This window comes from Gasterosteus aculeatus, chromosome Y (genome assembly GCF_964276395.1).
Source record: "Gasterosteus aculeatus chromosome Y, fGasAcu3.hap1.1, whole genome shotgun sequence".
In the NCBI taxonomy this organism is placed as follows: Eukaryota; Metazoa; Chordata; class Actinopteri; order Perciformes; family Gasterosteidae; genus Gasterosteus; species Gasterosteus aculeatus.
Genome location: NC_135709.1, coordinates 6,988,348 through 7,006,754, shown reverse-complemented (window position 1 = coordinate 7,006,754; position 18,407 = coordinate 6,988,348). Strand labels below are relative to the sequence as shown.

The 18,407-nt window shown below is 42.8% G+C and overlaps 1 protein-coding gene across 1 annotated transcript; it reads right to left on the bottom strand.

Moving 5' to 3' along the window:
• Positions 1–1,046: 1,046 nt before the first annotated feature.
• LOC120812847 (uncharacterized) lies at positions 1,047–4,677 on the bottom strand. The gene is made up of 5 exons (XM_040169056.2): positions 4,544–4,677; positions 3,810–4,157; positions 3,313–3,457; positions 2,898–3,025; positions 1,047–2,642 (listed from the first exon to the last, which is right to left on the bottom strand). The coding sequence occupies exons 2-5, from the start codon at positions 4,113–4,115 to the stop codon at positions 2,307–2,309; spliced, it is 915 nt and encodes a 304-aa protein (XP_040024990.2). The 5' UTR covers positions 4,116–4,157; positions 4,544–4,677; the 3' UTR covers positions 1,047–2,306.
• Positions 4,678–18,407: the final 13,730 nt, after the last annotated feature.

Here is an 18,407-nt window from a genome sequence, read left to right as displayed (position 1 = left end):
GCTTGATTGTACAATTTAATCAAATAACCGTAAGAGCTCTGGCCTTTCGGGGGAGTAGGGGCGGGCACTAATACCATAGCCGTCCGTTAACTGATCTCCGTTTTTTTCGTTCCTTTTTCCTTTCGCGGTCTTTTTCCCACCGTTGACTTCCGTTTTTTACCCAAGCCCGGCCTTCAAAATAAAAGCATCAAACAGGAAATGCACAACAAAATCAACCAAAAGACATGTAATAAAGAAAAAATGCAAAACATTCTTCAATACTCACAGGCTGGGTTAGTTACACTCCGACCAAATTATGAATATTACATATAACACCATATGAACTATGAATAATTTCAAATTAAGAACTTCAATGAACTTTTGTAATCAGGACCTTAAGAAGCCGCCACTAACAGAACTAACTTCTGCACCCGGCGCGCCATTACGGAGAGATTTCTTCTTCTTCTTCTACTTCTTGTTCAGTCTCTTATTTCCCACTGAGATTTTCACGCTCCTTACAAGTCCGTCTTTACTACTGACAGTCTCTAAGACGCTCGCGAGTCTCCATTCACCTCTGGGCAGCAGTTCATCAATGTCAATCACTATGTCACCGACACACAGATTTCTCATTGGTGTATGCCAGCACTGTCTTGCAATAATGTTGTGAGATACTCACGTTTCCACCGACTCCAGGACTGCTCGGCCAGATACTGCACGCAACACCATCTTTTTACCCCGTACAAGTCCTCTCTGGGGAATGTTCCACACTCTCAAAACAGATGTGTTAAAAATAACACATCATGTGTTAATTTTTAACACATCTGTGTGTCTAGTTAAGGACAACACATTCTGTGTTGCTTTTAACACAGCCAGTGTGTCAGAACATTTAACACACGTTGTGTGTTCTATATTTCAACATAACAATGTGTTAAAATAACCCAAAAGATGTGTTAATTTAACACAAAAGATGTGTTAAAAATAAGATTTATACTTTTTCTAAAAAGCATTCTTAAAATGCAATTTTTTCATGGTAAATATGCTCTAAAACACTCACAATAAACAACTAAGACATTTAGGTCACAATTTTATTTGATTAATTTCATATTAAAACATTTGACAGATGTTCACATATTTGTTTTTCCCAAATGACCACTGCAAACTAACATTTTTATAGACAAAATGCAGTAAATACATCAAATTAAACAACTCAACCTCTATCCCTTCTGTTTCAAGAAATTGAATGTCATCCAACAAAGGCTCTAGTATTTTGCCAAAGCCATATACCTCTACTACATACTCTCTGTCTATAGCATAGCATTGAAGAGTAGACAAAGGTGAATGTTTGCAAGGGATGAGTTGAATTGCACGGGCAAGTTTCTCAAGCAAAAGTAAACTGCTCCCATTTTGTGAACTTTGGTTTTTGAACCTAAAGGATTAGTCGTTTCCAAGTCATCAAAATAAAGTTGGATTTGTAGGGCATTAGGATATCTATTGTATAATGCATGATGTGTAAACTGTGTGCCATCACAATAATCATGCATTTTACCATCAACACCTTTTTTAGATTGCTGAGAGAGTCTCTGCATCTTTTCACTTTTAAAGAGAAACTTTATGGTGTCAATAATGGGGATATACTGGCAAGTGTCTGCAGCCAGTACTTCAATTTCCCCTGCTTTCTTGCCGTGTCGCCTCTGTACCCTAAGAAAATTTCTGTGGGCTTCACAAGAGAGTGTTTTTCAGAAAAATATTTATTTATTATATTTTCATATATTCCGAGTATCCACCTCGGAAAACATGTTTCGTGCATTTTCAAAATCCTGCATTAAAGATTTGACAAAGAGTAGCTATCAATTACAGATGCAGTTTTATCCTTTAAATCGTCCAATGTCTTTTCCAGTAGCTCTTTAGTGCAAGCAATGCTTTTTTGCACATCGGTTAGGGTGGAATTTGATGCACAGTACATTTTGGCAACAAAGGAAGCTGCAGTCTCACGATGGTCTGAAACATGACAATCCATTGAAGTTTCCGAATCTGTTTGTGGAGTTTTCATTGCGTTGGAGCATGACGTAGAAACATCTTCCGACCCATTACCAAAATTGACCATTTGTTCCAAATTTACTGGGTTTGCAACCTGAGTGTGTTCCCTGTTTATATGTCTGGCATAAGAATTAAAGTTATGGTAAGTTCTTTGACAGTGGTTCTGACTACAATTGTATAATCCTGTCCATCTGAAATTGCATGAACTTGCCTAAGATGTCTAATAAGTGTCCTGACTTGTTTCGAAATGGATTTCTTGCATTTGGGACAACTGTACATGGTGGTACAACTTACAACAATACTGCCTGGAGCTTTGCAATAAGTTCCACAACTTTTGATCTCTTCCCACCTGAGATGGGCATGTCATAAACATACTCAAAGAAACTGTAGACTGATTCGAGTTGGGCAGGATATGCCATGTTGCAAACCCAGAAAACTTTGAACAGTTTGTCAATGGCACATGTCAAACCTTCGTCTTGAAGGCGGATGGCGACATTGTCGTTCTTTGCAATGATGACGTACTGAGCAACTGTCCTGGGGTGCCCTAAACACACCAGCTTGGGCTGGTGGACTCCCACTGCTTCCTCAGGAGATCCCTCTAGAAGGCTTGGTATGCTTGTTCCAGTCTAGGAAAGAACATGTATAACAAATAGGGCTCTTAAGGGCTGATATCAAATACACAAAATTCAGAATATATGTCAAAATCCCAATGCTAAACTTGTAATACTGTAGCATACATCCCCTTACCATGTAGTCCAGAATAATTAACAACAGGATTATCAAACATGTGATTGCATATATTGAAAAAGTCAGACATAGCCCTTTAGCCAATGTAAAAGATGGATTAGCATGTGCTGATACTTGAGATGGGATTTTCTTACCGGTTTTATGTCCAAGATGTACGAAAGGGCCGATTTCACACTGCATTTGGCCCATCCTTTAGCCCTCCCCGATGCAGTAGGAGGCAAATAGTGTGTGAGCATCTGAAGGGCTCTGAAGCAAAGGAACTCTAAGCAGAACAAAAAAAAGGGATATACTGTATATGATCACTGATGCCATCTCAGACACTTAAGTTGTCCACCAAATAATCACAATAGAAAAAGATGAGCCATATGGTTGTTCTGGGCGAATCCGACATTTAAACACATTCAAATGACACTTAGATCTAGTAATATAGTAAGGTCATGAAGAAGCCCTCGGATTTCCCTGTTATGATAAAATATGGCATAGTCCCTGGTGACCACCAAATAAAAAGAACGTGTTAACTGTATCGCATAGGCATGGAACATAGCTTACCATCACTCTCCTCACCAGCTGGCAAGACATGGGGGTCATTTTCAAGTGTAGCCACTTTAAGTAGTTTTGGAACAATATGTCCTTCCCATTTCCGAAGGAAGAGGTCTTCCTTCCCGGGGAACATTTTTCCAAACTCTGCATCCAACTGAAAAGAGAAACAACCAATTTAAAAATGATTGTTATTATTTTTTTTAAAGACAATCCAAAATATATTGGTCAATATTAACAACCCTCTACCAAAATCCAAAAACTAGTGCTAAAAGTACAAATTTTCATAAAGTGTTGTGCGTCACAGACAATGAAATGGGAAAGATGTTAAATGACAGTGCACCCGGGGGAATGTATTGGGAAAGTATATGAGTACAATTTGCGTTACACAATTTAAATTCCACTGTGACATTGCATTGAAACACAGATGAACGTATCATTAAAAGCATACAAAGGGTATATATGGCAGTTTAGATGTGCATCTGCAATCCAATATGTTGATTACTTACCAAGTATGGCATGTCCACAAAGCGAGGGTACTGCTGGAAAACCTCAGCCACGGTTGGCGATTTGCTTGTAATCCAGAGTCTTCGGTTGGTGTAGGTTTTCTCCATGCCCATTTTGATAGATGCAATGTTCTCAGGAGATGGTCTCATCCTTTTGGTAGAGGTTATCCACTCCTTGATGGACTCTTCTTCCCCATCTGCAATCACTTCCAGTGTTATACTAACTCCAGAGGGATTACTAGACCTGCCACGCTTGCGATACAGTCGCTGATCATCATGGAGGGTTCTCCGTAGGTTTCTCAGTTTCATTTCGATGAACCCACAATGAGACACCGGGTCATAAAAGTGCTCCTGGATGCAGATAAATAAAAAGGGATTTTTTTTAATAAAAGGATGACTCCACAATTCTTCATGAGAGTCCCATGCTATTCTTGCCTTAATATGAACTTATATTTCAGACAATATATTTGTTACCCAATACCAATTTACTAATCATGGGTTTTAATACCCAATGATTAGTAATTGGGTTTTAATACCCAATGATTAGTAACCCTAATCAAATCCTAAATTCTGTTGCATCAAAAACATTTGGGTCACTCTCTAAAACCAAGGTGTGCAAGGCCATCAAGGTGTGCAAAATCTCAAACACAGTGGCTTTACAACTAGGTGGCCAATAAGTTTGAGCAAATATAATGCAAAAGGTATTTTACTGTCAGACCAAATTAGTTTATACTTACAAATCCTTCATTCTCTTCTTGGATCTTGATCTTCAGTGATGGGAAGACTGTTATTAAGCTTTTATCCAAATTCTGTTCTGTTTGAACAAAATGTGATATTTGTCTAAGTTTCCGACATTGCCATTGATGTCCGTGTCAATGTATTCATTAAAATCTGTGTTAAATTTTAGAAGTCTATCACATTCTGCATTGCAAGTTAATGAACTTTTGCAGGCATCAAGAATGTCTGCAATAGAGGGTAGTTGAAGCATCTTCTTGCATATCTCTGTCCCATCTAGGAACACTGTTGTTAATGTCTTGGGAGCCTCACTCCCTTCCATTTGAATGCTGTAAAAGAACAAAACGGCTGTTGGTGAATTGGATTAACTATGAACAAATTGCCCTTGGCCTTCAATTGAGAAAGTGCACAGAAATAGTATTTTTTTAACAAATGGGACATACCAGTGTTTCGGAGGGCGCTCCCCCTCCTGAAAGTCTAAACTACCCCTCCCCCACACCGCCTCAACTATTCATTTTCCCGCCTATAGCACTTGACTGCTAACATTAATTCTTTTGAAAACAGAACACTAACCCGCATAACCGTATATACATAAATATATATAGCGGTCAAACCAGAAACATTGTTTTTGTTAAGTCAACTTTTGGAGTAACTGAATATATGTCGGCGACATTACTGAACTATTAATGTGTTAGCATTAGCAGCACTTAACGTTAGCTCAATATCACATTTAATTTAAAAAGAACGCTGGCTGGCGGGCCGTGAGCCGACTTTGACTCTGGACAGCATCCATCACGCAACGTTAACTGCATCAGATACGATATAGACCCATATTATAATATAACTTCAGCTCAGTCCATATTTCATAGGCAACAGAAACACAGGACACTAGCTAACGTTAGCTAGTAACGTAGCGCCAATACGTAGATAGCAGTAACAATATATTGACGTTTAACATTAATGTTGTCGCTAAAGTTATTTACTAACGTTAGTTATTTGTTAAGTCATTACGGTTTTCCATTTTCGAAAACTCTCTACATTTCACAAACATATTTCAACAGCATTAATCGTATTGACTAACTTACCGTTAGCCGTCTTCGTTTTTCCTTGACTCAGCAATTCACTGTCAGTCATAGGAACGAACGTACATCAACTTCTTCTGTCGAGTGGCAGTTGACAAACCAGCTTATTGGCGCAGTACCGCCACCTGCTGGACTGGAGTGTGGAGTCGTGTTTGTGACGCAAAGCAGTTGCAGCGCGCAACTCAATTGAACAATTATTTAACACATGATGTGTTAGTGACTCCTGTGAAATATTTGTGTAATTTTAACACAAACAATGGATAATTCAACACAACGTGTGTTGAATTCGTACTAACACAAGAAGTGTGTATGATTTTAACACATCCTTTCTGAGGGCATGTTGATTTCAATTATCATGCTTTATTAGTCTACTACTCACAAATGCTCCTGAGGAAATTAGAAGGCAGTAACATTGGATGATAGCATTACATTTAATGTACCCTATAATTTGTCAACAGTAGATTAATTATTTCCTGTCGAGATTTCAGTCACTGGAATTTTATGGCGCCCCATAAAAAGAAATATATTTATCAAGCATCCATTTGTTCTCAGTACATCATTAGAGCATAATGTTGATGGAGCCAGGTGTCTGTTGTAATCTGTCTCTTTCTGTCTCTCTATCTTTGGGTCTCTCTCTGTTTCTGTCTCTCTCTTTCTCATTATATCTCTCTCACTCTCCATCTGTCTGTCTCTTTTTCTCTTACTCTCAGTCTCTCTCTGTGTCATGTCTCGATGTCTTATCAGCGCTGTGCTCTCGGGTTATTGATCCTGGGAGAGGTTAATTACGTTATCAAAGATTGAGTTGTGTCTTGCAATATAGTAAACACAGGAAATGAGGATCTAAGTCAAGTCAAGTCAAGTCATTTTATTTTGTACAGCCCAAAATCGCAAATTACAAATTTGCCTCAGAGGGCTTTACAGTCTGTACACATACAACATCCTCTGCCCCGAAACCCACCATCGGCACAGGAAAAACTCCCCAAAAAATGAAAAAAAAACTTACAAGAGGGAAAAAAGGGAAGAAACCTTAGGGAGAACGTCAGAGGAGGGATCCCACTCCCGGGATGGACAGACTACAATGGATGCCATGTGTACAGAATGAACAATGTATAATCATGCAATTCCTATGACAGAAATGATTCAAGTAATTGTGAGTAGTAAGCCAGGCGCACAGCAGGACCACTGCAGGGGCAACCACCATCAGATAGAACCACCATCCACAGAATCCTGTGCTAAGCTTATTATGTTTACTATTTTCAGTCATGTACTAGCTCGAGCCTCAATCTGAACCCTGACAAGGCTTTCTCTGAGAGGATTAAGATGAGTGTAGAGACAGTCTTAGTGTCACACTCATGTTCTGAACATTTTCCCGGAGGAATAGTTTTTCCCTTCTATCTTCTATTTTCACCATTGTATCAAGTCTGCAAAAAATAGTTATCATCCTGGTATAATATACTACTTACGTCTGTGCTAACATTAACAGTAACTCAGTAAACCAGGGCAAATACGAGACCCCCAAATTATGAACTTTTTTACTAGTTTTGATATGTATGTGAAGTCCCTAAAAAGGCAATCGTTGCACGAGAGAATAATAATATATTAAAGCTGCGAGCAGCGTTGGACGGGTCCTCGCAACTCTGCACGTCGGGGCACCGGCCAGACGGCTAGAAACGCAGAGAAGAACTCCTGTGGCCATTGGACAAAGCGTACAAGAGTCAGTTGTCGTTAACCGCGTGGAGCGACGCCAGGAATCCCACTTTGCAAATTTCATCTTTAACATTAATAAGGTCTTAGGGCACTCCCCTGCCAAACTCTTGTCAATTTCAGTTTAGAATTATAAGGAAACTATCAATAGTTACATGATCATTTCACTTCAGATGGATAGGACCCATCCCCAAGGTGTCACTCAGCGATAACCAGGACATTCTGATGCACCATTCCAAAATTAAAGCCTCTTAAATGACCATACATGAGCCAACTTCCTTCAAAGTGTAATTCACAAGACTACTTCAGGTCAATATAAGATTACAATTAAAATGAAACTATCAATAGTTACATGATTATTTCACTTCAGAATGATAATACACATCCCCAAGGTGTCACCTTGTGATAAACAGGATAGTCTTATTTACTATTCCAAAATTAAAGCCTCTCAAAATACCATAAATGAGCAGATTTCCATCACAAGACTTCTTTTGGTCAACTTCAGGTTAGGATTAAAAGGAAACTATCAATAGTTACATGATGATTTCACTTCAGGCTAATATTATACATCCCCATGGTGTCGCCGAGGGATAAGCAGGACATTCTGTTCACTAATAAGATGCTCCTACGCACACTAGTCAGATGCTCTTACGCACAATAGTAAGATGCTCTTACGCACACTAGTGAGATGCTCTTACTTTCACTACTAAGATGCTCTTACGTCCACTAGTAAGATGCTCTTACGCACACTAGTGAGATGTGTTACATCGTGTTTTGCAGGCAGCCTAGCAACTTTATTGGGGATCCATCTGGATTGGGTGGACCATCAGGGCCGGCCACTTTAAAGCACATCAACTAGAGGGGGGTCGGGGAAAAAGAGAAGGAAGCATGTGGCTGCCACCATGCCAAGAACAATAAATTATTTACTATCGGCTCCAACGTTCCTTATTTTCCATCCCATTTGTTTTGTTATGTTGCCGGACCCTAGCAGGGAACGTAAGTTTAGCGTTTTGATTATTTGGTGGGGGTTTATTGGCGTTAATCCGGGGGAGACTCTAATTGGTACGCGCCGAAGATATTTGAGGCTTAGTTAGTTAATTAGTTTTGTGGTACTATTCAGGGACCAGGGTTGCAGTGCTGTGCGTAAGAGTCGGTCTTATATGTATTTTCTGTTTACTTAATGCTTTTGCGTAATGCGTAATGCTTTTGACACGGTCACCTGTCACGTGTGTGCGCGCCTCTATGTTGCTTAGTAAGAACGTACGGTGGCCGAGACGGTTTGACACCGTCTTCTCACGATGTGGCGTGTGAACTATAGTTGAAATGCGTGAGGCTTCAGAACCTGCAATGAGTTTATTACGTTACGTGTTTGGAGAAGCCTGTAACGGACCGTCTCATCCAGCTGAGGAAACGCTGCCTGCCGTCGCCAGAGAATGTTAAACGGGTCTTCATGTTTCTCTGAAGCACTGCGGCTTCAGCCTGCTAACAGTCAGCTAAACCGAGACAGCTGAGCTAAACTAACGAAGCCACATTCAAACTCGCCGAAGCGTAAAATAGTCGTTGCGGTCGGTAGTCGGTGCACAAGAACCACCGCTGCACAGATGTGAGCGAGCGTTCTGGGTTCGTGGATGACGTCATCATGACACGTTAATATCCGCCGTACTTTTCCTGTTTGTTGTCAGTTAGCTGCGTGCGAATTTAGGGGGGAAAATGATTGTGACTTCGTCAACCACCAACATGTTCGTCTCGTCTCATTAACGAAAGTTAGAATAGATTTAGTCATAGTTTTTATTTTTTAAGATTGTTTTTGTCACGTCTTAGTCTCGTCTTAGTCATGGAAAAATAGGTCGTTAACGAAAATTTTTCGTCATAGTTTTCATCGACGCAATTAACACTGATCCAGAGGTAGTTTCGAAACCATTGTCCAGGTGCTGTGCTACTGCTGCGGGGAAGGGGGACCTAGTGAGTAGATCTGTGGATTACTATTGGGATAATGGCCTACTGATGCGGAAATTGACTCCAACTCACAGTCAAGATTTGGGATGGAATACTGTGTCAGTTAGTGGTTCCTGCTAAATTTAGGCAGCATATTTTGATGTTGGGGCATGATCATGACTTTGCTGGTCACTTAGGAATTAAAAAAAGTTACCATCGTATCCTGCGCTATTTTTTTTGGCCTGGTCTAAAGTCTGACGTGGTGAAGCACTGCCGTTCATGCCATCGCTGCCAGGTGGCAGGTGAACCTAACCTGGTTATTCCACCTGCTCCACTCCATCCAATTCCGGTCACAGGGGAGCCCTTACTCCCCACGCATAATCTAAGCATAATTTTAGATTGTGTAGGGCCTTTGCCAAAAACAAAATCTGGGCATCGATTCTTGTTGACCATTATGTGTGCCGCTACACGCTACCCAGAAGCTGTTCCACTGCGCTCCATTAAGGCAAAGCCAGTAGTGATAATCAAAAGTTATTTTCATGGGCTTAGTTGGGGGTTTGCTGTCTTGTCTTGATTTAAGAGTTAGGTAAGGGGGAAGCAGGATCTGCCAAGCAGGCAGACACGAGTCCGACAGGATGGGGAGTCAGTTTATGTCCTGGCTGAGGAATGTAAGGTCTGCGGGTCAACTAGAAGATTTACCAGCCAAAGGGGGGTTAGAGACACACCAACACTATTCAACATACACACTCTGTTTACGATGTTTACGTTAAGTCAGGAGTCTGGACATTGGATGTGACCGGATCTTAGATGCGGGAGGTGGAAGGTCCTCCTCTACGCCAGTTTAGGGCCAATAGAAATATTTCCTTCTCTGTCTTTCAAGGGTTATAAAACATGATGTTCTTGCTGATGTTAGTTAGTTGTTCTTCCGGCCTGTGTGCTGCCTGAACTGCTCCTGCCTTTGCAAACGCAGCGCTGATACTTGACCTGTGATCTGACAAATAAATTTTCCAGAACGAGAGAAGTTATTCGGCTGAATTTTTGATAACCCCGACCAGGCTCCAAATCTCGAACACGTATTCTTACAATTTGGTGACCCCGACGTGATTTGCTGACCTGGACAAAGAAAGACGGGGACGTCCGTTTTCCGGACCGAGCCGAAAGGACCGGCGGCGTGGTTCAGCATTGACAACAGGCGCGCAAACAGAATCAGGTGAGCAGACAACCTTTTGTTCTAAATGAATAAAATGTCTGTGATTGGATACTTCTAAAAAGATTTGTTGTCAACTGCAGAATTCGTCTCTGTCCATTGACTGAATAAGGTCGTTATAAGACCATTAAAATTAAAACTAAATTTGAAAATTTCCTGTTGATCACATGTAAAGTATAAGCACATACTCACACTGAATTCAACGTTAGGGAAAGTGAATAAGTGTCCATAGGTTTAGGGATTTAGGTAAAAATATATATAATCTTAGTCGGTAGAAATCCAAGTTGCAATCCGTGTGGTACGTAGATACCTCTGGTAACTGCAGTCCCACGTTTGCATGCAGTGGACTGGCAGTTTAGAATAGTGTAGAGATTTAGGTTTAGGGACTTAGGTAAATACATGAAGAGTTTAAAAAGGAATGACGGGGCTCACTTGAGTTCCCTGAGGTCGACTCTTAGTCTGTAGAAATCCAAGTTGCAATCCGTGTGGTACGTAGATACCTCTGGTAACTGCAGTCCCACGTTTGCATGCAGTGGACTGGCAGTTTAGAACAGTGTAGGGGTTTAGGTTTAGGTTTAGGGACTTAGGTAAATGTATGAGGAGTTTAAAAAGGAATGACGGGGCTCACTTGAGTTCCCTGAGGTCGACTCTTAGTCTGTAGAAATCCAAGTTACAATCCGTGTGGTACGTAGATACCTCTGGTGACTGGGGTCCCACGTTTGCATGCAGTGGGCTGGCAGTTTAGAATAGAGCAGGGATTTATGTTAATCTTAGTCTGTAGAAATCCAAGTTGCAATCCGTGTGGTACGTAGATACCTCTGGTCCTGCAGTCCTACTCGTGTGATTCTTGGACTGGCAGGTTAGAATATTAGATGAAGAAATAAGGACACAGGGAAAGATTTGTTGTTTTTCATACTGGGAAATGTGTGGGTGGTTGGTGTAACTCCTGGTGTTTTACCGAACCTGGAAGCTGTGCGTATCAGGACTTGAAAAAGGACTGAGAATCCGACAGTGAAAAGTGTTTGACCGGATTACACATCTGTGGGGATATGTATTAAAGGGTAAAAGGGAAAATCATAGTTAAATGATGGTGGTATAAATACGAGAGAAATAAAACAATACGAGTGAACTGGTGTTATAAGCCTCAACAATCGAGCGCTGTATTCCTCTAATACAGTAGAAGGTTCTTGATTGGGTTCACAGTATTGGGCATTGAGTCCTTTCTCTTGTGTTCAAAAACCACGTGTGAATAAATAAATAACCTGTGATGAAAATGGAGGAAACCATAACGATATGGGAGAGGTGTAAAGAAGGCACTCTGGGTTTCGCCCTATTTAAGACTTATAAGAGACATATGGATAAAACCCTAGAAAAAGATAGGAAATGTGTAACAAAAAATATGTGAAGTGGGTTGCACAGATGCAGGAAAGAGGAATGTTTGGAAGGGAGACAGATTCTCAACCAACAGGCGAGCAGCTGCAGGACCATCTTAGGATGGCGAGAAGAGGAAAAGACCAAGCGCATGCGCTCCTTGCCGTTAAGGGGAGATTTTGTGGAAAAGAGAAGAAAAGTGCAGAAAAGGCAGATGAGTTCTTAGTGGACTGTAGAACATTTCTGGGAGAAATAAATGCGGTATTCGTGAGTAAGACGGCAATGCAGTTGCCGCAAACCAAAGCAGGAGAGGAGAAAGAGCATGAGACCGGTTGTAAATCTAGTGCGCCTCCTCCCTACTCGACAGGCCGATATGCGGAGGCTAATCGGTTGTTAAATGAACCACATCAGATGCCACTGAGGCAAGGGAAAGCTACTAATCCAGGAGAATCTCAGGTTTTGGTAGTTCAAAAAGGGTTGTTACAGGTAACTCCATATCCACATGAAGAGAATGATGGGGTGGAGAAGGTTTCTGCTTTTCTCTCAGAGACGCTACAATATTTGGAGGACAGGCCCCAGTTGGAGCCTGTCGATTGGAGTAATCCAAACACAACACAGGGTCACTCGACAGTCGTAAAGAAGCGGCAACCCGAGCACAGACCTATGACCTCATTTAATGTAGGGGGAGGAAGAGTTGCAGGAGAAGAAACTTTGTTAGTCATAGCCCAGGCAGAGCGGCAATCAATCACCCGGCGTGGACAGGATGAGCGGGGGAGGCAGGTTGAGTCAGAGGAAGATGAGCCTGGCCCTGCAGATGATTGGGACGAGGACTTTCAGGAGCATGGAGCAGCGCTAGAGTCACAAAAACCACAGTCATCTACTCCGATGGAGCGCCATGAGACAGGGGTTAAGAGGTAATAGGAACAGATATTATCAGGGGAATGCAGCCAGAGCGAATGTGCATCAATGTAATGATTTGAAGTCAAAAATCAGACGGGATGCTCAGGCCTCTCATCAACTACCACTGTTAACGGCTATTTGTAGAGACGGAAGTGAAAAAACAACATATGCGCCACTCGCATTGTCAGACCTAAGCATGATGAAGCTCGCATTACCTAAAATAGAGAAGGGTGGTGCAGTGTGGATTCGTGGGTTCCTTGCTCAGTGTGCGGGTAGTGTTCCCGGTTTGGGGGATCTTAGAAGAATTTTTGTGGCGTGTGCCTCACTAGCTGACCTCCAGAAGTTAGAGGGGGAAGCCGGGACCTCTGACCTCCCTGACGGGGAGCCTCTGGCAAATTGGGTGTCAGTGCTCTGGCCAAAGCTCAGACTCCAATATCCTGTGAAGGTGGCTACCACAGAACTCACTTATGTTCCCCCACACGACAGTGAGGGTGGAAATAGTTATTTAAGGAGAGTCGGAGAATTATGGGACAACAAGTTAGGGGAAGATGTCATGGATGATCACAGAACCAAGCTTCTTTTTCGCGGCGCCATAGAGTCAGCTGTCTCGGAGACAATGAAGACCCAACTAAGAGGAATAGTGGGGTTGTCTGACATGAATTTTGATGCTTGGTCCTCACAGATTAAACACTATGTGGACCGGAGCAAAGAAAAATATGATAAGGAAAAGGGTGAATTAAACAATATTCAGTTACAATTGGCGAAAGCACAGCTAGAGTAAAGCAGAGAGAAGTTGAACCAGGGCAAGAGTGAAGCCAAACAGATGACCCAAACAACAGCGCCATCTCAGGGGGAAGGGCCACCTCAATATGACCCTGATCCAGACCCCCCTCCCTTCCCATGTGCGCCAGCCTGCCAGCAGCCACAACAGGCCGCGTACACTCCTCCACAGGCTTACTATCCCCAACCTTATGCCCCGCAACCACAACACATGATGGGGGCCCCACTGTACGGTGGCTTCAGGCAACCGAAAAGACAGTGGGTAGGGGGAAATCGTGGCCGAGTTCCAAACAATTTAGGGCAGTTTAGACAACGACAGAATACTTGTTTCAGCTGTGGGCAGATTGGACATTGGTCCGACGCATGCCCCCATCCACCTCAGGGTCAGAGGCCTCAGTCCAACCCAGCTCAATACCCTTATGATATCTATCCACCACAAGCACCACATACACTGCAACAGGGTAATAGCCTGCGGCATCAGGCCCCAGGTCATCAGCAAATGCCATAGGGGTGCCCAGATCCGACGGCTGACGGTAACCTGTTCCCAGAACCCATGGTGACTCTGACAATCAACGGAAGAGACATTTTGTGTTCCCAAAATATCATTATGCAAATGACGAAGGGATGTATCACTGTAACATTCCCGGATGGGACACAGCAACGATGTGCCACACCCCACTCTTATGGCCACCAGTTGCTGCAAGCTGAAGTTCAACAGACGCTGAATGCAGAGGTCTGGTGGGGGAGAGTGGAGGACTATGATCGAACTGTTCTGCATGAGACTGTCCGCCGTTGGGGCCCATGGTTCAAGGTATTACACCCGACTGAACCACCAACTGGATCCTCCTCATTGCACGATGAACTATTCGCTGTCTCCTGATGAGAACTATGACACCCTGTGGAGTGGACTTGAGTTTGAAAGCGAGGTCCATGGACATCCTGCTGTTAAGGTCTGAGAGATCTATGTGGGGAAACAAGGTGTGGCAGCTGCGGTGGAACTAACCTCTGAGTTACAAGTTCTATATGCGCTACAAGAGACCTCTGCTCCTCACATCACCTTGCTCATCCAAAGCGGAGGAGAAGCCAAGAACATGGGGCCGATGGTTAAAGCGGGGGTTGATGCCACGGACTGGGTGCCCACTCAAAATGTTAACTTACATTACTCTCAGGCTAATGACATGTACCGTATTGCACATACCTCAGAAGTAAAACTTATACCAGAGAAACACCTGCTAAGCCGCACACATAGTAGGGAAAATACTGACCATGAGAACACACAGCTCATGCTAGATAATTTTCCTGATACATTTTGGACAAAAGGGGGAGCTGATGTGGGATTGATTCCAATGGCCCCAGTGGTAATTGAATTAAAAACCGGAACGGTCCCAATTTACCGTCCTCAGTACCCCTTAAGGGAGGAACAAATCGCAAGGATAGAAAAAACAATTGAAGGGTTGCTGCAGGCAGGTGTATTGGAGAGGACGGGGTCCCCCTGGAATACCCCGATTAACCCGGTCCCTAAACCCGGAAAGCCTGACTATAGAATGGTGCATGATTTGAGGCTCGTCAACAAAGTTGTAGTACCAACTCACTATGACACCCCAAATCCTTATACAATGTTAAATGAAATAGGCCCTGATAAAAAATGGTTCACCTGCATTGACCTGGCGAATGCTTTTTTCTGTGTCCCTCTAGCTGTGCGCTCGAGACAAATGTTTGCGTTTACGTATAAGGGGCGCCAATTTACATATACGCGGTTACCAGAACGGTTCTGCAGTGGTTACGGGAAAACGGCTTCAAAGTGTCTAAATTGAAATTGCAGATTGGGAGACAGAAGGTGAATTTTCTGGGGAGAATTGTGTCACCAGCAGGGCAAGCTATGACTGACACACAGAAGTCGTCCATTTTGCAACATCCTCGGCCCACGACGGTTAGAGAAATGATGAAATTCTTAGGACTTGTAACATGGAGCTAGAATAATATACCTGATTTCTCGGTGCAGGTCGCTCCTTTGAGGGCGCTAATATTGGGTGCAGGCTATAAAAACTACTCAAAGCCTTTGGTGAGGACCCGGGAGGCGGAGGCTGCATTTATTGCCACCAAGCAGGCCATGGCCAGCGCAGCCACGTTGCGCCCCCCTGACTACTCGAGACCCTTCCATCTGGATGTTGATGAAAAGAACGGATTTGTGAATTCCGTTCTGTTTCAAAAGGGGGAGGGTAACACAGATCGTAAGGTTTTGATGTATTATAGTGGCAAGCTGGATAACGTGGAAATAGGGCATCCCTCGTGTGTCAGAAACGTAGCTGCTATTGGAAGAGCGTTGATTGAAACGGCCCATATAACAATGGAACACCAGACTGTTGTGCACACATCGCATGGAATAGTTGCGTTCTTACAGTCAAACGCGTTCACACTTTCCACGGCAAGACAATCAGTCATTGAAAATTAAGAGATAAGGTTGTGTAAGATTTAAATGAGGAATGAAGGTGATAAGGAATTAGGAGAGTTGTTGTATATATTGTCCATTTTTTGGATTACTGTTTTTAGTTTTTCGAGTTTTCTCCTGAATTCAGAGATGGGCGGTAGATTGTTGAGTGCTGTTATTGAGTGTATAGTGCACGATACACTTGATACAGTATCTTGATGATTGAAGCAAATGTCTGATCAAAGGAACATTTATAGCACCAGTACACGAAATATGGAAACTTGTTACAGACGGTCATCCTGTAATGTTCAACAAGTAGTACACCCTTACATTTGGACACGCTAACCATGAGAGGTTGGTGATCTATCAGTAATGAATGAATAGATTGGATCAAACTGAGCATGAGCTGAGTTGTATCTGCAAGTTACAGACATGTCTCCCACCCTCTGCTTTGCTTTTGGGCTGGAGAGCAATAAAAGTGGACATTAACACTGAAGGCTGGACTTGGAAGTTTCCAAGTTGAGGGCAAGAGGTATTTGTTGGTATGCGTTGATCCTTTTTCTAGGTGGGTGGAGGTGATCCCCACAAAATCAGAAAGAGCAGCAGACGTAGTAAAATGGCTGACCAGAGAACTAATACCCAGATTTGGTATTCCAGAAGTCATACGATCGGATAATGGTTCACACTTCTCGAACGCTGAACTACAAGAAATAGAGAAAACGTTTGGGATCAAACATAAATTCGGGGCAGTTTATCATCCTCAGTCTCAAGGGCTAGTTGAGAGAGCTAACAGAACCATAAAGGAAGGTTTGGCTAAAGTCTGTGCTGAAACGAAGCTGACGTGGGTGGCAGCCCTGCCGATAGTACTGTATGGGATAAGATCATGTCCTAACTCTAAGTTAGGGATAAGCCCCCATGAGGTATTAACGGGAAGAAAGATGCCTTGTCCGTTAACAACCACTTTGCCTACCACTGTCAGCCCATTGCAGTACCAACATGTGGAAATATCTGACTATATGAGAATGTGTAATAATACTGTGATGAGTATCTCTCAACAGGTGACAGAGATCCTTTCTGAAGATGAAGGAGAGTGTGCACCAGTGGAGGTGGATGACTGGGTACTACGTAAAGTAGCCAGACTCAGTTGGACTGATCCCCGCTGGGAAGGTCCATACAAAGTTGCAGAAGTAACCACGCACTGTGTGATAGTGTGCCGAGAGGGGTACCTGATCAATACAAGTTAACGGATCAGATAGCGGCCGGATGGGAATCATTGTTCCCTTTTTATAACTGTAAACAAAAATGTGGATCGACTAAATTATGTACATTTCAATATCCAGCGGCTAACCAATATGCCGAGAGATGCTCTGGAAGGGGTGCACAGCCAACTATCGGCCACCTCATTGATGACTTACCAGAACCGAATGGCTTTGGATATGTTATTAGCTGAAAAAGGAGGAGTGTGTGCGATGTTTGGCCAAGCGTGCTGCACTCTTATCCCCAATAACACCGCCCCAGATGGATCCTTTACTAGACCATTACACAGACTAAGAGCCATGTCTGTTGAATTAGCTGAACACTCTGGTATAGACGGCACCGTCGGTAATTGGTTTGGTAAATACTTTGGACAATGGAAGGGCTTCTTCCTGTCAGTTTTTCTGACCTTAGTAACCGCAATAGTGGTTTTTGCCCTTTGTGGATGCTGCTGCATCCCCTTTATCAGACAACTATGTCTCCGATGCATCACCTCTGCAATAGATGCTAAAATACCCCTGCCATACCAGATGGCTTTGTTACATGAGAGGATCCAATTGTTAGGGCCGGAGGAGATTGGAGAGGAGATAGGTATGGTAAGAACCGACTTCGAGGGACCCGAAGAAGAAATCCTTTTAGGTTCAACATTCCTGTCCGCGTGATCTGCTAACTGTTGCACACATCATATATAGTGGATGCATACACGTAGATGGTGTGATATTTCTGGGCTAGGATGTATTCTGTGTCTATTATACTCGGTTTAGATTTTTTGTACTGTTTAGGGATTTCCATGACTGCTGCATTCACCCGTATTCACTGATATAGATATTTAGCGTTTAGATTGGTGGTTTCTTTTGATTTTTTTTTGGTTTACATAATGAATTATGTAAAAAGGGGGAATTGATAATCAAAAGTTATTTTCATGGGCTTAGTTGGGGGTTTGCTGTCTTGTCTTGATTTAAGAGTTAGGTAAGGGGGAAGCAGGATCTGCCAAGCAGGCAGACACGAGTCCGACAGGATGGGGAGTCAGTTTATGTCCTGGCTGAGGAATGTAAGGTCTGCGGGTCAACTAGAAGATTTACCAGCCAAAGGGGGGTTAGAGACACACCAACACTATTCAACATACACACTCTGTTTACGATGTTTACGTTAAGTCAGGAGTCTGGACATTGGATGTGACCGGATCTTAGATGCGGGAGGTGGAA

Excerpts from the sequence above, each read along its gene's own strand:
- LOC120812847 (XM_040169056.2), bottom strand. The coding sequence starts at position 4,115 with ATGAAACTGAGAAACCTACGGAGAACCCTCCATGATGATCAGCGACTG. Across the intron at positions 3,026-3,312 it reads AGCTGGTGAGGAGAGTGATG|AGTTCCTTTGCTTCAGAGCC; the intron begins GTAAGCTATGTT and ends TGTTCTGCTTAG. Across the intron at positions 2,643-2,897 it reads ACATCTTGGACATAAAACCG|ACTGGAACAAGCATACCAAG; the intron begins GTAAGAAAATCC and ends GTTCTTTCCTAG.